This window comes from Cynocephalus volans, chromosome 8 (genome assembly GCF_027409185.1).
Source record: "Cynocephalus volans isolate mCynVol1 chromosome 8, mCynVol1.pri, whole genome shotgun sequence".
NCBI lineage: Eukaryota > Metazoa > Chordata > Mammalia > Dermoptera > Cynocephalidae > Cynocephalus > Cynocephalus volans.
In genome coordinates this window covers 32,608,831-32,634,174 of record NC_084467.1, presented here as the reverse complement: position 1 = coordinate 32,634,174, position 25,344 = coordinate 32,608,831, and the positions used below count along the sequence as shown (strand labels likewise).

Here is a 25,344-nt window from a genome sequence, read left to right as displayed (position 1 = left end):
AGGGGTCAATATGTTTTAAAGAATTATGATCAATTTTTAAAGGTATAATAATGGCATTGTGGCTATGTTTTAAAAGAGAGCTCATCTTTTAGAGAGAAATCCCAAAGTATTTGTACTTTGTACAATATTTGAACAACAAAACACTATGGACTGAAGTCTGCATACATATCTCTAAAGATAATTCCTAGGCTCCCAAGACAGCATTAAAATTTTGATTAAAGAAAAAAACAAAAAAACAAAACTGCAAATACTAAAAGGGTTGCTAACAATAAAATTTATGGCACATACACAAATATAATAATCTGACATTAAATGATTGTCTGTTTCTGTTACTAATCATTTTACATACTAGATAGCCAGGGTAGAAATCTATAGCCTTTGGGCCAAATGCAACCCAACACCTGCTTTTCAAATGAAGTTTATTAGAACACTATAACACGCATTCATTTATATCAGTGGTTCTCAAAGAGGGACAATTTTACCCTCCAATAGAAACCCAGCAATATCTGGAGACATTTTGGTTTTCACAGTTGGGGGAGTGGGTAGCTACTAATACTGGCATCTTGTAGGCAGGGGCCAAGGATGCTGCTAAATATCCTACAATGTACAAGACAGCTGTCTATAGCAAAGTGTTATCCAGCCCAAAATACAAACAGTGCCAAGGTTCAGATACCCTACCCCAGTTTATGTATTGTCTCTGGCTGCTTTTGTACTAAAATGGCAGAGTGGAATAGTGTGGCAGAGACCACATGGCCCACAACACCTAACATACTAACTATCTGGCCTTTACAGAAAAACTTTGCTAATTCTTGTTCTATAGAAAACCATAAAATATAATTAAATATCACATATATAGTAGGTTATCTATTAATTCTAGAAAACTCCTTTTAACATCATTTCCTCTAGAAATGAGCCAACCAACATTTTTACTTTTACAAGAGGTCTTCAAAAAGATTCACATTATCTTTTCATTCTATTTTTTCATGAACTTTTTGGAGTACTTTCATATCTTTTCTAGCCATATAAAGCAATGTAGTAAATGGTTGTACCATATTTTACTGATTCACTAAAGGGATATTTAAAGCAGTGATTCCCAAAAGCCAATCCACAGATCACTGACTGCCATGAAATTTTCACTGGCCCATAGTAAAATGAGAAAAGCAAAGACAAATTTGGGGGATTTTCATAAATGTAATTCAATTTAAATGGCTGTTCTTCATGATTATATCCTTCATACATTTTTAAATATTAAAATGCATTTCTTTTCTGAGAAAAATGTTAATAGGTGGCTGTTTTTTAATATGGCTAAACAGTTGGCAACATTGTCTCAAATCATTAAGAAAATTATTGGTTTCTGAAATCCCAAAAGCCAGGTAACCACTGATTTAGAGGCTTTTACTCTAATATAGATTCTTTGATGTTGAATATATTTCACATATCATTGCTAAAGGTATTTCTTAAATGTGTTTTGCAGTGTCTAATAAGTGATGAACTACAGCTGAAGGCTTTTCCACATTCATTACAATCATAAGGTTTTTCTCTAGTATGAATTCTCTGATGTTTAGCAAAGGATGAATCATGCCTAAAGGCTTTCCCGCAATGACTGCATTCATAAGGTTTCACTCCAGTATGGACTCTCTGATGGATAGAAAGATGTATTCTCTGGCTAAAGGCTTTCCCACATTCCTTACATTTATATGGTCTTTCTCCAGTATGAGTTCTCTGGTGTTGAGTTAGGTATGTGCTATGGCTGAAGGTTTTACTGCATACATTACAAATATAGGGTTTCACACCAGAATGAATAATCTCATGTTGTCTAAGGTGTCTAATCTGGAAAAATGCTTTTCCACAGTCTTTGCACATAAAAGGTCTTTCTCTAACATGAGTTCTCAGATGCTGGATCAATCCAATGCGCTGGCTGAAGGCTTTCTCACATACCCCACATTCATAGGGCTTCTCCCCAGTATGAATTCTAACATGTTGAGTAAGGGATGAAGGATGTCTGAAGGTTTTCCCACATTCCTTACATTCATAGGGTTTCTCACCAGTATGGATTCTCTGATGTCGAATAAGGGATGAACTTTGACTAAAGGCTTTTCCACATTCCTTACATCTGAAAGGTTTCTCTCCAGTATGAATTCTCATGTGTTCAGTAAGGTGAATGAGCTGTTTGAAGATTTTTTCACAAATATTACATTCAAAGGTTTTCATTTTTGTGTAACTCCTTGAATGATTAATCAAATCTAAGTTGTATCTGCCTCCCTTTCCAGATGTGTCATATTTACGGTCTCTTTTTCTTGGAAGACCTACTGGTCCTGGCATAACTTTTGAGCTCACACTAATTCTCTTCTCAAATCTGTTAGATTCTTGGCATCTCTCTGGAGTGAGCATTTTCTTGCAGATCAAGGGAATTTGCTCCATACCCATTCCTTGGTTTTCCTGGTGCCTTTCTAATTTATCACATTTGGAGACTCTTCCCAATGTGGAATACAAGTTGTTTCCTCTTTTGGACCTTTCTAGCATCAGGCCATGCTGTAATTCTTCCCATGAAAAGTCATTCTTTAAATTTGACTCTTTGGTTTCTATTTTACTCTCTAAGGCTGAAATAAATCCAGAAATAAATTTACTTTAAAAAAGTAAATTGCCACAATGAGAATGGGAGGGAAAATAAATTAATTATATATGTACTATGTACAGGAGGCTTGGACTGTCTTCAAATTGCCACCTAGAGAGTTGACATGAAAATAAGTGAAGAAGTGGTCAGAGGAAAAAGATGTTAAAAGTATGTGAGATGACTAAAAAATTGGGAGGAGCTCATCCATGTGAATTACAAGAAGAAATGGACTAAGAAGAGAATAAAGGCAAATACCAAAAGATAAGATTAAGGAAGATGGGATCCTAATACCATATCATCTCAAGCTCATATTTCTGTGACAAAATTTTCTCTGTTTAAGAAAAACAGTATTTTAAAAAAGGATTTATCTCTTAATTTTTGAACATTAAAATAAAACATTAAATAATATAGCGACGCATTGACTAAAAAGGGATAGACTCTCCTGATCTGGGATGAGATTCCTTCCAGTCTCTGAGGATTTTGGAACGTATCCATTCAGACATTTCCCAATAAAATGTATACGTGAAGGTATGCATTTGGGTATATATGGTCTTAAATATATATTTGTAAAAAAAGGGATCATGGTATACTTATAGGTCTGCATCTTTCTAGTTTTGTTAACTCAACTATATTTTATGGGCCTCCTATATTGGCACATTTAGATTTATCTCATTCCTTCTCTTTGCAGCTGGCTGGTACAGGAATGCAAACCCATGACCTTAGTGTTATAAGGCTGTGCTCTAACCAAATGAGCTAGCCAGTCAGCCTACCTCATTCTTTCTAACAACTGCATTGCTTTCCATTGTATGAACATATCATAATTTGACTCTTCCCTATAAACGATATTTGTCTCCAGTTTTTCACTATTACGAATCATACCATAATCTACATCATTATACATAAATTCTTGTACACTCCTGTCAGTATTTCATTGGATTTACTAAAGAAGAACTGTTGAGCTGTGGATGTGTGTGCCCTCAGTGAATGCGGGTGCCTTTTTCCTGCATACTCACTGGATTTAGTCAATCGTCATAATTTTTGTTTACATAAGAGGTGGAAAATGGTTTATTAACATGTGACAAAATATTAACTCTTCTGTAAATTCTTTAAGAATGGGTACTATATATTCCATCCATAGTATACCTGGCACATCATTTTTGGGTGGGAGAGTTTCCCTGATATTACTCTTTCTATTTCTACCCATCCATTTTGGACCCTGCAATTCTAAAGCACCAGTATTTCTTGTTCACAGCAAAATCTTATTCCCTAGGATTTCTAACCTCACTTTAGTAACTGCACATAAAACGTGCTCAGTAACAGCTGGATAAATTTTGGAATGAGCTTAAAAAGCAAGCAGAGATGTTTAGATTACATTAGAGGGAATAGGGAGTCACTTAACTTTTTCTTTTAGTTTAAGAACAAGATAAATGTGATATTTTAAGTGTTCAAATCTGGCAGTAACATTCAAGATGATTCAGAAAAAGAAAATAAGACATCAACAAATGCAACTAGTAATTTTAGGAATTCAGGCATAAAATGATGGGAACTTGGCTTAGCATTGCATCATCACAGATGAAGAACAGAAGTGGGTCTAATAGGTAATACCAAGGAAGAAACTATAGGGAATGAGGAAAAAACAAAGAGAGTAGAAAACATGAAACATTCTTGCTGATACCATGATTTCTAGAGACTGAAATAACAGGGGGATGTTAGGATGAGAAACTTGTTTACGACAGAAGATGGTTTCTGTTTTGGGATGTACTGGGTTTGAAGTGACGATAGTGCTTCTACACAGAGATGTCATAAATGCCAGGGATACATGGGAATAGAGTTCATATGGATGTATAAGATAAAGATGAAAATATGGAGAATACAGGCATAGAAGGGATAGTTGAAACCATTACAGTGCATTTGTGGGAGTTTGTACAGAAATAGAATAGCAGTGTAAAAGACAGAGACTCCTCAGGGATTGTGGCAAGAGGCTACTACCTGTTCACTGAAATCTGTTCTTCCCAACATACAACTAGATTATATTTCCCACTCTCCCTTGAATTAGATTGAGCAAATTCACAAAGATCTCACCTGTTATGTGAATGTGAGTGAAAGCAATGTGAATCACTCTAGGCTGCCCATATAAAAACTTTCCAAATGAGCTTCTCTGTGCTCTTATTCTATGCTAGTTAAATGCAGATAATGAGGAGGCTCTAAGAGGAGGTGAAGCCACAACATGGAAGGAAATTTAGTGCCTGAATTGCCAGGTGAAGAATTGTCAACTGACCTAAACAATTCCTCCTGACCAGTATATGAGCAAGAAATAAATTCATATTCTATGTGAGATCATGTATGGCTCAAAATTTGTTGCAAAATTTTGGAGTCTATTTTTTACAGTAGTTTAGTCTATCCTAACTAAGGCAGAAATTATGTATCTGCATTAAAAAAGACATTGATAAGAAGCCCTGAAATCAGTAAGAGAGAGAGAGGAGACAAAAATTATTAAACTAGCTGGTGAAAGAAAGGCTATCAAGATGACGAGGTCTGTATAATCTAATGCTGCCATGAACAGTGCTATATAAGAACACAAACTGTGAAGTCAGAATGATTAGAATTAAAATACTGACACCACCAAGTAGTAGCTAATTGCCCTATATACATTTCTTAACTAGTCCCCTTTTCCTCATTTGTACTATGGGGCTAATGCAGGACTCACAGGGAGGCCAGCTTGGTACATACCTGTCATTATTACTGTTCTTAGACGTTGAAGAAGACTGTTAAAAGCCATTGATCTGTTAAGAAGTAATTCTGTGATGATTTCTCAAAGAGCCATAAATTATCTGGCACAAAAAGTTAAATTACACAGGTTAAAAAGATAGTCAGAATTGAAGCTGTGATCACAGAATAAGATTTAGAAAAAAATTAAAAATTAAATCATTGAAAGTGAAACCAATGATAAAATGATATGAAAATCGAGTAAGTGGACTGTGTTTAATGAGGAAAGACCTAAATGCATCTAAATGTAAACGGGAAAGAAATTATGATAGGGGCAAGGTTTAGAATACTGGAGAAAAAAGGGAAAATCCTGAAAGTCAGGCCAAAAGAAATGATGAAGGTTAACCCTGATGAAAAAAGCATCTCTTTTCCTCTTACTCCAGAGAGACTAATCAGATGTGAGTGCAGGAAGGGGATGACAGATGGAAGAATCAGCTTTTTCGTGTGTACATACAGATGGCTTTAGCCTTCTCCATGGCCTGGAGAAGGCTTTTGAGGGGAATTCTCTGGCCAGTATCACAAAATCCCCATCTGCCTTGCTCTTACCTGAACTTGGATCTCCTGAAATCTCTCTCTCTATCAGCCATGGTTCTTCTCCTTTCTCCAACTGGGAAATCACACCAGGTTTGGAAAGCTGATATCCTGCTTATGGGGAAGAAAAGACTATGTGCTGGGGTCAAAGAGCCATCCCAAGAATTTTAAAATAGTCCTTTGGTATTCAAGCCTTCTGAAGGATACAGCAGAAAGACCAGGGCAGAAAAGACCACAACAATTCTGACTTAGTGTTCAGAAGGAATTAGAAACCTCTAATACTGAAACCAAAGCCTTTATTTTTTTTTTTAAGAAATAAAGATTTTCTTTCAACAGGAAGGTTCTGTTTACAAAGGAACCCATCCTTACCCACTGAGACCAGGTTCCCATAGTTCTCCAGCATCACCTCCCGGTACAGATTCTGATGAGCAGGGGCCAGCTGCCCCCACTCCTCCTGGGTGAAGTCCACAGATATGTCCTTGAAGGTTAACAGTTCCTAGAACATCAAATATGTTCCTTTTAAGCCAGAGTTCGGGAATTTGTTCTGACCTTGTATAGATGCTAAGAGATTCTAGTCAAGTTTTCCTAGATATCCTCTTGCTAATTGTTAGTTGATTCTCTGCTGGAGGTTATAAACGAACACATAGAGCATGTAAGTTGCCTTTGCAACACAATTTGGCTGAAGGGAAAAAACTCATGAAATATTAAAGAAGGTCACAGAATGGTGTACAGTAATTTAGATTAAGGAAAATAAAGTTCAGGAGCATTTGGGAAAGGGGAGAGTTCAAAAGGGGCTAAGGCCACAAGAGAAGACAGGGACTTTTGTTGAGCTGAAAGAACTGATTAAAATGAGAACATTTTAGCATGGGTAAAATACCCTTAGCTGGGTCATTCTGTCAATAGGAAAAGTATATGAAAACAGCACAATGGAGCATGAATTCTACCTGGTAAGGTAGACCTTTTGACTGGGACAGATACTCTGTGTTGTGAAGTACAAGAACCTGTTAAGTATGATCTATATGAATTAAATAATCATTTATTTGATAGTTATTAAAAAAAAAATACTCCCAAAGAGAATTCAGCAGCTTTCCGGAAGGCTAAGATAACAAATTCCTTAAATATCAAGACAATTTTAATGCTTTTTAGGTATTATAATAATTCTGGAATGCATTTCAAGCCTATTAGGCTGGTGTTAACATCCATATTTAATCAATGAGAAAACTGAACGTGAGTGATGTTAAAGACATAGGGTTAAACCCTGTACCCTGTGATTTTTGGAAGCCATGATTACTCCACTTTAAAACTCTTCTGTTCTCTAATATCTCCTTCTATTTCTCCGACTACTCCATAATTCTCTTGAGTTTCCCTATGCCTCTGGGGTTTGGTAGTGCAGAGCTTTGACACTGCCAGTGCCATCTGTTTTCTGATTAGCTCATTTATGATATACAGCACACTGTTAAACTGCTCTTAGAAGTTTTCCCTACTTTTCTGCTCAGCCTCTTTAGTTTGTGCCCTTCACGACCTGCCAGTATCTTCTTTACTCATTGCACTTTTCACCTATAGTTTTGCTCCAAGACTTGACCAAAATTCTCTCTTAAAGGTCATGAATGAAATGTATACATCTCCAAGAATATCAGAACCTGATTCTGTTGATTTTAAAATGTTGCTTGAAATGTCTTACAATGTTTATCTTTCTCCCAGATATCATCTGTGAGTTTTAAAGGCAAGGAGTACATTGCATTGTCTCTCTCTCAAGGACTACATTACATTCACACACAAACACATGCACGCATACGCGCGTGCGCGCGCCAGCAAAAGGAGGGGAAATTACTGGTGAAATTAATTGATGTGGCCTAGTTTCCTAAGGAAGAACAGGCTACAAAAAACCACTCTAGGAAGTGAAGCCAAAGAAAATGAAAGTCCAGGGCTCTTAACATCTGAGAAACAATGTGAAGAAAAGTGACAAGAAACTCTAACTCACCTGTGATTCTGCTGTTGGATGCCCAGAGGTTACTTCATCCTCTAAACCTTCTCCCTGGGTCACATCAGCATCCTGAGATGGCAGAGCTGGGGAAGGAAAGGAGCCATGAGGTTTGTATCTCCCAAATAGAAAATTCCCCAAACAGAAAAACTGCCCACAGACCCACTGAATGTGGCTCCTCCCTCGGTACATTCACAAAGACGGACAGATAGAGCAACTCAACAGCTGCCTAAAGCCTCCTCAATGAGAAGGAGCTACAGCATGTTGCTTTGGACATTAATATTTCCCAATGGTCAGTGCTGGTCCAAAAACACAGATCAGGCCAATCCTTTGTTCAAAAATCCTCAAAGGTTCCCTACTAACAAGAAAGAAAAATCCAAACACTTCACCATGGATCTCAAGATCCTCCACAACCAGTCCAAAGCTTCTTCTCCAAGTATTATCTCCCTCTAAACACTATCCTTCATCCACTAGACACACCTACCTACACAATCCTACTCGCTATTCTTTGAGCATACCTGGATAGCACCCACCTCAGTACTCTTCCCCCAAATCCTACTTGGTGAAAAACAGATATTCTTCAGGTCCAGTTCAAGTGAGGTTTTCTCAAACACCTTTAATGAGAAGAAATCTTCCCCCCTGTGCTCTCCAAAAGCTTGACTTTTATATATATGCTCGTATCCACCTCAGGCTGTCTGCTATTATATTTATGTGTATAATTATCTCCCTCAATTGAGTATTAGTATGAGCATATTCGTAGAAACTGTATCTTGTTTTTTTTTTCCGTCTGCTAAAGTGCTAAGCGTAACACCCTGTCAGGTTGCTAGAATTCAAGAAATACTGCCTGAGTTTGAGGTATTAAAAATGTGAACTAGGGATTAAGTCACATAAATTACTGTCCTTGTATTTTATTCCAACTTTGTATCATGAATATTGAACATCCACACATTCAACACTCAGATTTAATAATCGTTAACATTTGCTATATTTGCTTCACCAATATATTTTTCTGAACCATTTCAAAGTTGCAGACATTATGATACTCATCTGTAAATACTTCAAATAAGGGTCTTCTACATAACCACAATGACATTTATCACATCTAAGAAAATTAAGAATAATTCCATAGTATCATCTAAATACTCAGTTCACGTTCAGATTTCATCAACTACTCCCAAACTGTCTTTTATTCTGGATATTTTGCCCAACCAGGAGTTAAGATTCACACAAAGTGGAAGTTATCTTTAATATATTTTATTCTAGAATGGTACTTCCCATTTTTTAATGACATTGGCTTTTTAAGAAACTGGAACAGTCTGTATTCTCATGGTGGGGGTTTACCTTATTTCTCCATCATCTATATTTTCTGTATTCTAGATGCTAGGCCTTTAAACATTTTTGGTAGGATACCTAATGGTTGATACCATGTGCCTTATATTACATTATCCAGAAAGTATGAAATGTCTGGTTATTCCATTATTGGGATATTTGGTTAAGACAGTGACCACTAGACCACCAGTGGAAAAGTATGTTCTTTCCTTGGCATTTAGCAAGTAATCTTTGGGGGCAATACTTTGACACCATGGGAATAACTGTTCCCATTAACCTTTCAATTATTTCATTTATAGTAAAATATTCTATCATTCCTTCTACATTTATTATTGGCAAGTATTTTCTGTAAAGAGCTTTTCCTCACCAACTCAAAAGCAAGGTAAATGCATCATTCATTCCCATAATAAGAAATTTTCAAAATAAGCAATCAGTGTAATAATCACGTCCAATGTTTGCAAATAAGATCCCCTCCATTCTTTATTTTCAAGGGTCTTTGTGAACATGTGGAATTTTACCTATTCAAGGTGTTACAATTTGGACACTTACACGTCCCAAATCTGTCCAGTGGGAGCCTTGAATCTGACGCTGGCATCCTTTTGACACGTCTGTTAGTCTTTAAGCTCTTCCCTGCTTTCCTGCCCAAGATATTTCAGGTTTACCTGGTACTTCCCCTGCTGCCTTCTACTTCTGACCTAGCCTCCAAGTACCTGTGTGACCCTGGACAGTTTTCCATTTTATTTACATTTCCTCACCGTTAAAATAAAGAAAGTCAGGCAAGTCCTTCCTGCCCCATGCGCCCATGGGGAAGACGAAAACAACATACACAGCCGTGACACTAAAATATTGGTTTTATGCTGAAGTGACCACCAGGAAAACCCCAGACCAGGAAACATAATCAAGAACTCCAGAGACCTTTCACTCAACTGTTTCCACAAGAGATGCTTCCACTCAAGTGTCTAAATTCCTTCTCACACTTGAGGAGCCTGCTTTTCCTCCCTCCCACCCGTCTGTCTATTCTCACCTTCTCCTTCAAACATTTTAGTCACATCCTCCCACAGGGGCGCCCCTTTCTTGGCCTGCCCTGGATGGTGCGATTTCACCCAGGTGCTGGCTTCAGTGGGCACGGTGATCGGGAGCTGTCGCGGCATGACGATTCTCGAACTCCTTTCTGAGGGACTCGCTGTCTCAGCCCACTCGACAGAGAGTCCAGACGGGGCTTCTCCACTTCTGATGAGGAAACTGCTGCAACCTCTGAGGGGAGGCTTCCTAGTCGTCCCGGTCTCCTCTAATCACCGACTCCTGCTCCTCAGTGTCCTCATTCCTGGGAACTCGGGAACATACAGTGGTAAAATCTGGGGCCTGGACTGTTGTCAACGGCTCTCAAGACACATCTCCCATCCTGAGCTCCATCTGTCTCCTCAGCCGGCAGCTGGAGGCACCAGGTGTTTATTCTGCGCAGTCACCTCAACAGTCTCCTGCAGGCTGGGCAGAAAACAGCAAAGGATCTAGAAGGCTTTGTCACACGGTCAGAATTCCAGCACTTGCACAAATCATTGTAAAGTTTTTTTACAAAAGATACCTGGAGACGGTGACTATACACAGCTCACACGGCCCAAAACACCGTGCAGGTGTCACGAAGTACAAAGAGACGAGCACACCCGACTCTTTGTCTTAGGCAGAAATTACGTCTAAAGCACTCCACTCCGGGATTTGGAATCCCAGCCCCTCCCTCACCGGCGAGGCTAAAGCTTGCTCTCCGGCTGCGCCCGCCCGGCCCTGCCCTCGCAGCTATTGTCTGATCCCGATCCCGGAGCCGCGGGGCGCACCACGCACAACTGGGCTACCGCGGGCGGCGCGGGGCGGAGCTCGCGCTTCCCGGCTCATCCTCCTCCCCAACCCCGGGCCAGCCCCGGCTCACTCTCTCACCTGCCAGGACCGCATGCCCCCGCACGCCCGCTGCGGCCTGCCGGTCCCGGTGCAGCCAGCAGCGGCTCCCACGTAGCGAGCGCCGCGGAGGGCGGCCCCGAGCCCAGCGCGCCTGCGCGGCGGCCTCGAGCGTCGCTCCCGGCGTGCCCCGCGGGAGCCTCCCCCCACTCGCGCGCGCCCCGTGGGCTGCTGGCCCGGCCGCCCGCCCCTGCACGTGGGCGCACCGTGGATCCCAATGCGGTGTGAGGCGGACCAGCTCCTGCTGGAGGAGGCGGAGCCAGTGTTCTAGCGCACCAGAGGCTACAGAAGAGAACCATCTCTCTGCGGCCGTGATGTGAGTGGACGTCTGAATCCCTTGACAAAAGGGAGCCACCCGCATCGCTTCCTTGTCGAAACAACACTGCTATAAAAGGATCCATACCACTTTCACTGAACAGTATGTACGTGGAAAAAGACCGAAAATGAATGGATTCCGGTGTTTTATTAAAAGAAAACTACGGTCAGGTAGCTTTCTGTTCTGGTATTCAGTAAAAGTTCTCACATTGCTTTCCTTATATTTCTGAAACGCCAGAACATACACCAAAACAAGAAAATAATTATTACCTATGATCTCACCAAGCAGAGATAACCGTTGTTAACATTTGGTGCACAGCCTTTCCTGCACACACACACCATTTATGTTTTTCCATGCATTTTTAGGTATTTTCTACAAAAGTGATTATATTGTAATGCTATTTTATTTGCTGGGTTTTCTCCCCTCAACAGAATAGGAGGACATCATTTCACATACATTTTTTCATCAATACCTTACAAAAATAACAATTTACAAAATATAATAAAACTCTAATAGTTGTTAGCTGTTATGAACTGAATGTTCGTGTTCCCCCAAAATTTATCTTGAAGCCCTAACCCCCAACATGACTGTGTTTGGAGACAGAGCCTTTATGAAAGTAATTAAGGTTACAAAAGGTCATAAGGGTGGGCCCAGATCTGTTAGGATTAGTCTCCCTATAAGATGAGATAACAGAGAACACTCTTTCTCTCCCTTTCCCCTCTGAGCACTGCAGGAAAGGTCACCTGCAGACTTAGGGAGAAGACTTCTGTTTGCAAACCAGGAAGAGAGCTCTTGCCAGAAACTAACCCTGCTGGGCATTAATCTGGGACATCAAGCCTCCAGAACTGTGAAAAAATTTCTGGTGTTTAAGCTACCCAGTCGATTGTATTTTGTTATAGCAACCCAAGCCAACTAATACACTAGTATATAGTATTTACAGAGTATAAAGCTTTGCTCTAACTGCATTACGTATTTCAACTGATTTAGTTATCATAACAACCCCTTGGGTAAGTACTACTATTATTCACACTTTACAGATAAGAAAACTGAGGTTTTGAGACTTCAAATAAATTGCCCAACATCATACAGCTTGCAAGTGGGGAATCCAGGCAGTCTGTGTTCCTATCTGCTACTCAACAAAAAAAACAGCATAAGAAATAGTGGAATGTTAATGGTAGAATTTAGGTAGTGGTATATGGATGCTCACTGTAAAATTCTTTAAACTTTTCTGTATGTTTAAATATTTTCATAATACAATGTTGGAACAATATAACATAGCTTAGAATAAACAAGAATTATGCAGGAAATTATAAATAAAACTACAAAAGTTGTTGGTATAAATGGAGAGAATAGTGACATATGCCATATTTATGAATTGGAATAGAACATTCTCAATATGTCACTTTTCCTCCAGTTAGCGTAAACTTTAACACCCCAATCTCAACTCTTCTTTTTACTAAATTAAATTATTCTAAAGTTTAGCTGATATGATAAGTGTTCTATAATGATCAATAACATTTTCCAATAATAATGAAGGCAATCTTTCCCTACCAGATACTATCTTGTATTGTAAAGGCACGATAATCAAAATAACATAAACTAGTACCAAAGTATACTCATAAATTAGTAAAATGAAATTGGAAGTCCCGAATAAGACTTGATACTTTAAATTTAGTATATCGTAAAGGTAGCATTTCAAAATAGTTGGGTAATGATGGATTATTCAGTAATGTTATTAGGACTAGTTAGCTGTTTGAGCAACTGTATTAGTCTTCTCAGGCTGCCATAACAATACCACAGACAGGGTGGCTTAAAGAACAGAAATTTATTTTCTCACAGTTCTGGAGACTGGGAAGTCCAAGAAGGGGACTTCCTACTGGGCAAGGTAGGTTTTATTCTGAGACCTCTTCTCTTGGCTTGTAAGTGTCTACCATTTTGTTGTATGTTCACATGACCTCTTTATGTATGCTTCAGGTGAGAGAGTGTCTCTCTGTCAGTGCTCTCTGGTATCTCTTCTTTTAAGGACATTAATTCTGTTAGATTAGGGTTCCACCCTTATAACCTTATTTCACCTTAATTACTTCCATAAAGGCCCTATCTCCAAATATAGTTGTGTTAAGTGTTGGGATTTCAACATATGAGTTTTGGGGGACATAAACATTGAGTCCATACAGGGTGTATGCCAACTGATGTTGGCTGCATCATATCAAAGCTCTCAGCTCCCTTTTTTATTTTAATCAATGTATTCAAAAGAGAACAATTTGTCTGCTATAAACAGAAAATCATTACATGCCATATGAAAACAATAAAAATAGTTAATCCAAGAAATTTGAATTTTAAATAAAACAATGAAAAGAAATAACAAATCCAACCAATTTACAGAAGTACATTTCTGAAAAAACATGCCTCAATGAGAAGAATAGAATTGTTTATCAGTTTCAAAGGAGGAGAGATATTTGGCCTGATTTTATTATTATTTTTTTTAAATGTGGCCTTCTATATTAATAAGAAGTTTGTATTTTCAATGTTGATATGAACCAGCCCTGGAAATCCTAATTCACATGCCTGCATAGTGTGCAAGGGCAAGATACTTAATGGCATTCTCTGGTGCAATTACAAACTAACCAAAATCATGAGAAATTCTTGTTTACTGAAGTATTATTTCAATAGGACATCTAATACAATATCCAGCATCTGTTCTTCAAAATGTATCAAGTTTTTGGTTATATCTACAAAGATCCTGAGGAAAGATCCTTATCTACTCATCTCTGCCATCAGATTAGGAAAACCCCCATGAAGATATTTTATCAAGTCTTTTAAGTATGTCTTCATGTTGTTTAAAGTACAGTTTCAGGTTCAGATAAGTTAATAATCATATAATTCAAACAAAAGAAATCTGACTTACCATTACAAAGAGGTACACCCCACAACTACAGTTATACTACAATGTAATTTAATGCATTTAATTTCCTAAGTGGTAAACTGTTTGAAACCTTGCCTTGTACAACTGAATTTAGATTGTTCAAGTGACCAATATATTTGAGCCAGTGCCAGTTATGCAAATGCTCTCACAAAGTGTATGTGAACCAGAAAGATGAAGTTATTTTAGCATCTTGAAGAGACAGATGGGAATTCTTGAGGGAAAACCAATGAGCTTGTGAATAAAACAGTAGCTTCTAAAAATCATTGCCCATCTCTTCACAGAACTGAGAAAAAGAGAGAATTCAGTGACCCACTCTTATATGACTAACAATTTTAACAGTTTTGTTAAGTATTCATCTTAAACCTTCATGCCCACTTCTCCCTGTGGATAATCAATAAATTTTATTCAAATCACCACTACTGTTTGCATTTCCATTACAATTCTCAGCCTCATCTTTTAGAAACACTATTTTCACCATTGATTCATGATAGGGTTAAAAGGAAATTAACATTATCAGTAATGACAGAGTAAGGCCCAATTCTGATTTACAATTATATATCTTTCTACCTATTTTCCATAACAAATGATTGTCATCTTCCGGAAGACCAATGCTGAAAACAATGCAGAAGGAGTCCATACATTCTTCTGAGCATTTGTGATGGAAAAGTTAGTTACGGAAGCCAGAGCTGTTTGTGTCCTGTGCATATACTTCAGACCTGCCAGTGGCTCCAGCTGCCAGTATCTGCATCTCTGTGCCTGAAGCTGAGCTGCCCCAAATGTCAAGGAATTAACACTGACCCCTCCCTCTCCCACCCCCACCAACAGCCCTCAACCAATAAGAGTCATTGGTTGGTATGAGCATGCCCAGTGTGCTCATCACTGGGTGGCATAATTTTGAGGTTTGTATTTTGCAAAATTTTCCAGTTTCACTGAGATTAAGCTCTAGTCACCTACAGTGGTAGCTAACTTACTAGTGTACCCTTTAGTGGCTATCTTCCTTTTCCTGTCTCATTTCTCCCACTTCCCTATTGGTATTTCCTGTGTTTCCCAAATAAGCTACTTGCACTCCAGTGCTTGTCTCAGGATCTGCTTCTAAGAGAACCTCAATTACAATCACTGAATGTGTGGACAAAGAGCCTGTAAGTCATCGAGTCCTTGTAAGGTAAGTTATCATGTCTTACCAGCCTATATTACTCTCATCCCAAGCAATAACATCCTTGAAGTTTCATATTTAATGTACCAGCTATATTTCTTCTATTACACATTAAAAATAAATGCAGACAATTCATCAAGCTATACATTACAATGGAGAATAACAAAACCATATTCATCTTGCTTTCTTTAAGCCCCCCCAAAATTAATAAACCAGATTGCACAGTTTTATGCTAATTTTTATGGGCGAGTCAGGGAAATTCAGAATTCAAACTGTACTTAACTTGAACTCTCTTAAAGAGAAAGTACTCAACAATGTGAGCCCTCACAAGGACTGTGGTCACAACCCTCATCCCACAGGCGCCCTTTTCTTTGAGACTCTCAGTCTACATCTCCGTTCCCTGGAAAACTGCATCCCTTCACAAAACAAGGGTCTCATCTTCTGGCCTTCCTTCCTCCCTATCTTTGTTTTATGCTCTTAAATTCTAGTTAAAAGAGCAGATGGAACTTATGCATTTAGCTCTACTCCCTCATAAAATCCCATAATAATTGCAGAAAAAGAGATTTAAAACCAAAGGCAGAAACCCGCAGGGACAAATCAAATGGAAGAAGAGAAAAACAACAACAAAATTTTGGCAACTGGGAAACAGATGGATGAGTGGTGTCAGATTTATGAGTCCTGAACAGGCTGAGCAGACGGTGGGGAAAGCCAGAAAGCAACCTAATTTCCCTTGCAGAATCCCGAAAAACAAATTGGTTGCCTGGGGTACCCCTGAAAATGGGGAGTGAAAGTGATGCTAAAAGTCGAATATTGATGACAGAACTGTTGAAGAGGCATCTCTGCACTACTCTACAATCAGGTGACTACCCTTCTTTTACCTCTTCAGGAGACTGGAGTAGTCACCTCGGGAAAGGATAAAATAGAGGGGTCTCTGAAGGACACCAGTTGAGGACAGGTACTATGCTGAATATGGAGGATGGGATGGGACAAGGATAAATGAAAATTCACCCACTGAACTTGAGACTCCTAACCTTCTTCCCAAAATGCTCCCACCCAGGTCTATACTCTCTGAGTAGCAAATTTGAAGAAACTTCTCCAGTGACTCCAATTGGCTTAAGATAAAAGATCTAAAGATACTGACACTGGTGGTTCCCCAAGGACATGCCCCAGGCAGACCACCACCCAGTTCATGGTGGGCAGCTCTGGTCCCAGGGCACCAAGAGCCTCATGATCTGTGGTTCAATCTCCACAAGTTTCAGGTGGAGAAGTTATGCCAAAGAGGGCATAACTTAAAACACTATAATTACTTCTTTTGTGATTCTTTCATTGGAACTTGTAAGAGTCTCCATACAGTATCCAGATCTGCTACCAACCTACCAAATCATAAGGCCTTAGGGAAGAGCTGTGTATAGCCTGAACAAGAAGAGACTTTCACCACTCTGGGTCCACTTGAAGTAGGCAATTTTCAGATTACCCAAAAAATTGGTCGAACCAACACACCCAAATATGACACATGTGCTTCAGAAATCCAAACTGACTCACCAAGTACTATACTCTTTTAATAGAGAGGACTAAAAACTTCAGCAAGTTGTTCTTCACTTTAAAGGCGTTATCCCAACATGCCTCAAATAATTCATCGATGTGACAGGACTCCTTACAGATTACAGATTATTTATTACTTTCTACTTAAAACAACAATAATTTATTATTTCTCAGTTTCCATGAGTTAGGAATTTGACAGTGCTCAGTGCAGACAGTCTGTCTTTGCTCTGTGATGTTGGGGGCCTAGCTGGAAGACTTGAAGGCGAAGAGCTAGAATCATCTGAAGGCTTATTCATTACCATGTGGGCCTTGCTGGGGCTGTTGGCCAGAACACCCACACCTGACCTTTCCATGTGGCCTGGGCTTCCTCAAAATATGGTGGCTGGGCTCAAAAGGCAAGAGTCCTGAGAGATAGGCAAGAAGAAACCATACTGTCTTTTTATAACCTAGCTTCAGAAGTCACACAGTATCATAGCTGCTGTATTTTATTGGTCAAGGCAGTTATAAAGGTTCATCTGAGGGGAGAGAAAATAGACCCCAACCTTCAATGGAAGGATGCTAATGTCACTATAAGACAAGTATGAGGGATAGGATATATATTGGTGTGGCCATCTTTGGAAAATACAATATACCATAGTGAGATAGTCAAAGCCTCCATCAACTGAATTATGGCTTAGCTGTAAGAGCTGACATATTCCCCAGATGGGATGGTCAACTCAAACTGCTGTTCTACCAAGTTAAAGCAAACTGCTTCTGATATTTTTACCGGAATAGACTGCCCCTCTCCAAAACTGTGATGTTAGTAATAGCTGTTGTCAGGCACTATCCTGATTTGGTTCAATAGGAAATGACTTCTGATAACACCAAGGTCAAGGGTTCAATTTCCTTACCAGACAGTCACCAAAAAAAAAAAAAAAAAAAAAAAATGAATAGGGAATTACTTCTGGAACAGCAACTGCAATGGGTTTCCTCACCTGATGAAGCTAATGATAATCTACTGTCATTCTCCCAAACCCATCCATCTCTGCACCAGCTGAGCTCACAAGTTAAACAGACACGTGACGGCAATCAACACTAACACATCCATGAAGGCTTTTAATCTGCAATTCCTCCAGGGATGTAGTACTGTACTGATTTATTATTTTGGTGGGGAAGGGCTCCAGGAGCTGCCTCTTCTCCGTTCTTTTCTTAACAGCCCTTACTTCCCAGGTGAGCCAGCCAATGTGGAGATTCTATCACTTGCTAAGGACATCTTTTCCAACTAGACACTCAGGAACTTACGGAACTACTAGAGGAGAGGTTTATGGTTCCACTGAGCCTATGGCGAGGCTAACTTAGGTCAAAACTCTGTCATTACCTGGTCCCCACATGGTCACACTCTGACAAGTGGTCAACAGTAGTATGGGTATTCAGGAAATAATAATAGTTAATAGCTAGTGTTCATTTGTCCAAATGTTTGTGTAGTTTTCCCAGGGTAAAGTTACCTCTATTAAATGGTAATATGTCCCTTTAGGGAAGGCCAGGAATAAGAGACACATTATGCACTGGTAGGGCTTTTATAAGATCCCCCCTCAGGATACCTGGCCTCTGCACTATTCAATAGACTCTGAATCTGTGAACCAGCTCAAGTCTAGCAGTAGAATGCAGGGCTGCATTTCTATCTCAATGCTATCTGTCTCCAAACCTAGAGGATTTTGGCAATACAGATCGAGTGTGACTACAGCGATTTATCTGGGACTCTATCCTCAATTAACCACCTCTAAAGATTTGGGTATCCATTCTGATAACAATAAGTTGCAGGTGAGTGATCATTAAAGGCTACGATAGGAAACATTAAAACTCCACTGAATATAGGAAGCACTCTTACACTCCACCAGCATTCTTGACCTATAGAGAATGCCTGCTAAATCATGTAATAATGATTCTAGTTCTTTTGTAACAAAAGTGTGCAGGATTCTGTCAGGGATAAGAAAGGTATAACATTTTTGATAATTCATCCCAGAATTCCTCTTGGATTTCTTTCTCCACAAAGCAATTTCTGTCATCTCAGTTTTTAAGATAGGCCAGTATTATGTTCAGCTTTGTCTATGAGAACATGCTCAATTGCTGGATCTAGGACATTAAATCCAAAATCTGTGGTAGGTGCATCCATATCGATAAATACCACCAGACTTTGTTACATCTTTCTCTTCTTGATTGAAAACCCTCAATATTTTCATACAAATTCCTCATGTTTTTTCCAATGACTGTATAAGCCTCCTCCTTTATGTGCTTCCTGTTTGCTTCCTGATGTGATATGATATGCCCAAAATAAACTATGAGATATTCCTGCCAAAAATATTTAGCTGGAATCTAATCAAGTCTCTAGACCTGACTTCCAGTTTCTGGCAAGATCAAAAGCACAGAACTTTCTACCACATAATTGGCTTGAGCCCTTCCAAAAGCCAATGTCATGGAAAAATAGTTAGGGGCACTGTTCCAAACTAAAAGAGGCCAAATAGACATAATAACCAAATGCAATGCATAAACCTAAATTGGATCTTGGTTTAAAAAGAAAAGCAACAAAAGACATTCTTGGGATAACTGGCAAAAATTGAAAACAGACTGTAGGTAATATGAAATTACTGTTAATTTTCATAGGTCTGATAATGGTATCATGGTTATACAGAATATCACTCTTAGGTGGTGCATGCTCAAATATTTAGGGATACAACATAGTTCTGAACAATATAGTGAAAAATGTGTTCAACATTGTGAGATCCTTCTATGTGGTTACATATAACTGTAGTTTGATAATTTCCATTGCTGTATAGTATTCTATTGTATAAATATATCACAATTTATCCATTTTTCTACCAATGGACATTTGGATTACTTTCAGTTTGGAGCTATTGTAAATAATGCTTCCATGAACATTCCTGTGTATGTCTCTTAATGCTCAAGTACACGCATTTCTATTTGGTATATACCTAGGAGAAGAATTGTTGGGTCATAGGAATGTCTATCTAGCAGGAGTTCCTATATTCTAGATACAATGCCTTTGTCACATGTGTTTGAAATATCTTCTCTTATTCTGTGGCAAGCCTTTCTATTTTCTTAATGGAACCTTTTGATAAACAGTCCTTAATTTTTTTTTTTTTTTTAGATGACCGGTAAGGGGATCTTAACCCTTGACTTGGTGTTGTCAGCACCACGCTCTCCCAAGTGAGCTAACCGGCCATCCCTATATAGGGATCCGAACCCATGGCCTTGGTGTTATCAGCACCACACTCTCCCGAGTGAGCCACAGGCCGGCCCAAACAGTCCTTAATTTTAACGTAGTCAATTTTATCAATCTTTCTCTATATTTTAGTGCTTTTTAAATCGTAAATATTCCCCTCCACTATGGTCATGAAGATTTTCTCTTATTATCTTACAGGAGCTTTATTATTTTGAATTTCGTATTTAGATCTATAATCCATATAGAATTTTTTTGTTATGAGATGGGGGATCAACTTTCTTTTCCACCTTTTTCTATATGTGTATCTAATGTTCCAGTATCCTTTCTTAAAAAGACTACCCTTAACCCACTGCTTTGCATTGCCACTTTTATGAATCAGTATATCTGGGTTCTGTATTCCATTCCAGTCATTTACATGTCTATCCTGCACCTAACCCATGGTCTTAATTACTCTAGTTCATAATAAACCTTAAAATCTGGTCGTGTAATCCCTTGAAATTTGCTCTTTCTTTTTCTAAGATTGTCATGGCCATTCTAGATCTTTTGCATTTCCATACAAATTTTAGAATTAGCTTGTCAGTTTCCACAAAATACCTGGTGGAGATTTTTTATGCAGTGATGAGGGACTCTGTCTCTCCCTGAAGTTCTATAAATTTTCGCTTTATTTATTTATTTTGAAGCTTTAAAAAATGCATACTGGTTTAGAATTGTTATATTTTCCTTGTGAATTGAACCTTCCATTATTACATAGAAATCCTACCTGTTTCTAACAATGCTTTGTCTTAAAGTCTATTTTGTGAATATAAATATAAATGATCCCCACTTAACTTTTAGTTAGTATTTGCCTGACCTTGCTTGCTCCATTCTTTTATTTTAAACATTTTTCTATCCTTATGCTTCAGGCAAGACTCAGAGAGACCTTCAGTAAAGTAACTTACAAAAGATTTTATGTCAAGTGAGGGAAAGTGATCTTAGAAGAAAGGTCTGAGATGCCAGAAGGAATGGATTTTAAAAGTCTGATTTGTAAATCTCAATATTTTAACTATATTAATTTTATTTATATTTATTATATTTTTATATATTTAGACTAGTATAGGACATATTGCTTTTTAATTCTATCTATTCTACTTTTCTGTGCTTTTTAAAGTTTTATTTTTTTGGTGTCTGGCCAGTAAGGGGATCTGAACCCTTGACCTTGGTGTTACCAGCACCATGCTCTCTCAAGTAAGCTAAACAGCCAGCCCTACTTTTCTATGCTTTTAAAAAATTCTTATCTTGCCTTTTTCTTGGGGGGAAGGAGATTGTTGATATTTTTGTTTATTTGCATTTTCTTATTCCAATGTTTTCCTCTTTATTAGTTTGGAATTTACACACTCTATGTCTATTCTTAAGAGTAGCCCTTAAAATCTTACCATGTATATTAACTTTAATACAGCCTGTTTCTCTACTTTCTCAACTACTTCAATTTACTCTTCAACTTACCATACTGTGGCTTCCAGCCCTACCACTTCGGTGAAACTGCTTTTGCAGAAGCTTCCAAGTGCTGAATTCAATAGTCTTTTTATCCATTCTTTTTTTTTTTTTTTTGTCTTTTTCGTGACCAGCACTCAGCCAGTGAGTGCACTGGCCATTCCTATATAGTATCCGAACCCGCGGCGTGGGAGCGTCGTGCGCTCCCAGCGCCACACTCTCCCGAGTGCGCCACGGGCTCGGCCCCTTTTTATCCATTCTTATCTCACTGGATTTCCCTGCTGATTTGACATTTGTGATCATCCCTCCTTCTAGATATTCCAGTTCCTAGGGTTCTTTGACGTTGTACTTTCTGGGAGTTTTTTTGTTTGTTTTGTTTTCCATAACTGACTATTCCTCCTCATCCCCCCTCCACTTCCTCTCCATGATTCTTTCTTCCTTAACTCCTATTAAAAGTGAATATTTCCCCAAGGTTCTGTCCCCAGCCCACTGCTCTTACTTTACAAATCCACCATATGTGATCCTATCCACTCCCATGGCATCAGCTACATCTCCCTGTGGCTAACTCCCAAATTAAGTTCTCCAGACCAACCTCTTCCTTGAATTTTAAATCCAATCACTCTTAAATCCAATTTCCAGCTGGTCACCCAGACCTGGATATATCACAGGCAACACATTTAGAACCAAACTCCTAATTATCCACTTCTCCTCCGCTCCTAGAGAGAAAAGCCAGTTTCTCTTCCTCCTGTAAATTCTTTCACATAACCTAGAAACATAGGAGATTTCTGACTCCTTCCTCTCCCTCCATCCCACATCTCACCCATAACCTTCCAACTCTATCTACTAAAGTATTGTTTTGGTTGCTTTCCCCAAATAGTATTCTATGGTTATTAGATACTCCAGAAAAATGGATTTCATGGTAAGATAAGTATTGGTAAATGCTAGAAAATCATGAAAAAATTCTTTACTACAGGACTTTTCTGTTGCTTGGCCTCCCATGGATTTGTCACCCCTTTTCCCCTGGGTGATGGAGCCGCAAAAGATTACTCAAAGCCCATCTCTTCTGAGCAGTGAGAAACCCTGAAAAGGGATTAATCTCCCAGAACCCTCAAGATAGAGGCATTCCTTCCACTTGGGAAATTAACGCCAAATTGGGGTTCTTTTCCTGCATTTATTCTCCAGACCAGGAAGTTACAGGAACGGAACCTAGGTGGGGTTTTTGCTAAGTACAGTTTAACAAGTTTAACAATAGAAGCTGGTAACATTCAGTAAAACAAGCAAGGTGACATTCCATAATGCAATTTGCAAGAAGTTAAGTTCATCCACCAACAAAAGCTTGATTTTAGCAAACATTCTCTCTTCTTACAGCAATTTCCCAGTATCTTTACATATCAATCAGTAACCTGTCTGTCTTTGAGCCAGCAACCTTGCTGTGCTACAATTCTTTATCTTACAGCAGAGACTAGCCTGGGGAAAATTTCCTGTCTTTTGCAAGGTCAACATTTTATATGTACTTTTAGGAAGCTAGGCCAAATTTGAAACTGCAAGGCCCTGGAAAACCAGGCCCTGTGAAATACATTTGCTTTATGTGTACTCCACAGTTCTCAGAGCCATTACTAAGGATATTATATTCTAGATGTAAGAGGTGATATATCATGCAGTCTTTCACAAACTTATTTTAGCATTTCAGTGGGACACCTTTTAACATCTGGCCTCATAAGCAGTTCATAAATTGCTGCTCTAAACCACTCCATCCTTCCCATCCCCACTACTGTGGCCCTAGTTCAGCTCTTGCCATCTCTCTGGTCCCCTAGCTCTTGTTTTGTTCCCTCAAACATGTTGTTCACAGTTATGCAAGACTGAGCTACCTAAAATTCATATCTAGCCACATTATTCCACTGTTCACACTTCAAGTGAAACTCCTTCATAGGGTATAGGAAACACCCTCCCCTCCCGCCAGCCCAGCCCTCAACCCAGTGACCCGGTCTGATTCCACCTGTCTCACCTCTACCTCACCCTGACTCACAGCATACCTTGGAACTATCAAACTGCTGTGCTTTCCCAGATGGTCTGTGCTCTGGCTGGTCTCAATATCTTTTTTCACATGGTACTATCTGTCTAGAACACTCTTCTCCTCACCCCACCCACTGGTTAGCTGCTTCTTTCTTTAAGATTCAGCTCAAGTGCCACTGTCCTTAGGAAGTTTTCCTTGACTGGGCTAGCTCCTCCCCCCGCCCCTGCAGTCCCATAATCCATTGTACAAAAAATTATAAATTTGTTGCCCCATGAGATCATGAGCTCCTTAAGAGCAAGGACTATGTCAGATTCATTTTATTTTTCTTATCTATTCTTCCCAAATTCTAAAAGCTCCAAGACTCAGTTTCTCTTCTTGCTATGCTTTCTCCTTAGGTGCCTTCATGACTTTATGTACCATCCATACTCTAATGACTCCCAAACTCATTCTCCAGCCAAACAATTTCCAACACAGACATTTACACTTGTTCTGCTCTTATTCTTCTGATCCACACATGACTGGCTGCTTATTCAAGTCTCAGTTCAAATGTAACCTCCTCCGGACCACTCCATCCAAATGGCCTCCATACCCACTCTCTCCCTTTGTCTTATACTATCTGAAATTAAAACAATTTATGTACTTGTTTATTGTTCATCTTTCCTACCATGCTATCCCATGAGACTGGGGAATTTTTACTCATTGCTTTATCTCCAGAGCCTAGGACAATTTTTAGCCATTGTAAACACTTGTTATTGTTGAATGAATTAATGCCTAACACGGGTCTGGCATGTAATACTCACCAACATCTGAGTGCTTACTAAGTGCCCAATATTGTGCTAATTGTACCACAGGAATTGCTTCATCTTAAGTATTACCATTAGCCCCATTTTACACTGAGACACAGGGGTTTAGTAGCTTGCCCAGGTCCCAAAGTAAGAAGGGATATGATCTAGAGGTCACCTTCCTAGCCACTGTGCTATTCGTCCACTAACAAGTATACTCAAAGGAAAGAAGGAAGGAAGGGAGGATAGAGGGGGAAAGGGAGGATGGGAAGGAGGGAGAGTTCAAAATCCCTTTTGTTGAGAGCAGAAAGGGAGTCAAATGGAGAAGGAAATGGACATACTACCCCCAGGATGAGTGTTCTGTCTCTAATTCATGACACAGGTTCAGAGGCTCAGCTCCTACTTTTTGTTCTGACAGCTCAGAGAGGGCTGAATTACCTTTACCAGACAAAGCTACTGCTCTCTCAGCAGGGAGAAATTTAAACTCACTATGTAATTGCCATAGTATAGGGAAAGGACAAGGAGAAAGAAGTTCAGACACTTTGACTCTACTGCTGGCTCAGCCAAGGGTTCTCTAGTAGACCCCTGGCCAACAGCTTTCTTTCTCTGGGTCTCAGCTTCTCTATCGGTAGGGGAAAAAACCCATGCTCCTAGTTCTGGTGTTCTGTGACTCTAGCAGGTGCCAATCTCCCCTAGTTCCCTCTGCTCATGACTCTAGACACAACTGAAGAGAAGCCCCCTTTCTGACTGCTTGAG

General features: G+C 39.2%; 1 protein-coding gene across 2 annotated transcripts; it reads right to left on the bottom strand.

The window, feature by feature from the left end:
* Nucleotides 1–1,337: 1,337 nt before the first annotated feature.
* On the bottom strand, nucleotides 1,338–11,236 carry ZFP69B (ZFP69 zinc finger protein B). 2 transcript variants are annotated; one of them, XM_063104792.1, is made up of 6 exons: nucleotides 11,151–11,236; nucleotides 10,246–10,706; nucleotides 7,893–7,978; nucleotides 6,281–6,407; nucleotides 5,927–6,025; nucleotides 1,338–2,600 (listed from the first exon to the last, which is right to left on the bottom strand). In XM_063104792.1, the coding sequence occupies exons 2-6, from the start codon at nucleotides 10,370–10,372 to the stop codon at nucleotides 1,432–1,434; spliced, it is 1,608 nt and encodes a 535-aa protein (XP_062960862.1). In that variant the 5' UTR covers nucleotides 10,373–10,706; nucleotides 11,151–11,236; the 3' UTR covers nucleotides 1,338–1,431. The 2 variants fall into 2 exon arrangements, with proteins under 2 accessions (XP_062960862.1, XP_062960863.1); XM_063104793.1 differs by having other exon boundaries at nucleotides 5,927–6,022.
* Nucleotides 11,237–25,344: the final 14,108 nt, after the last annotated feature.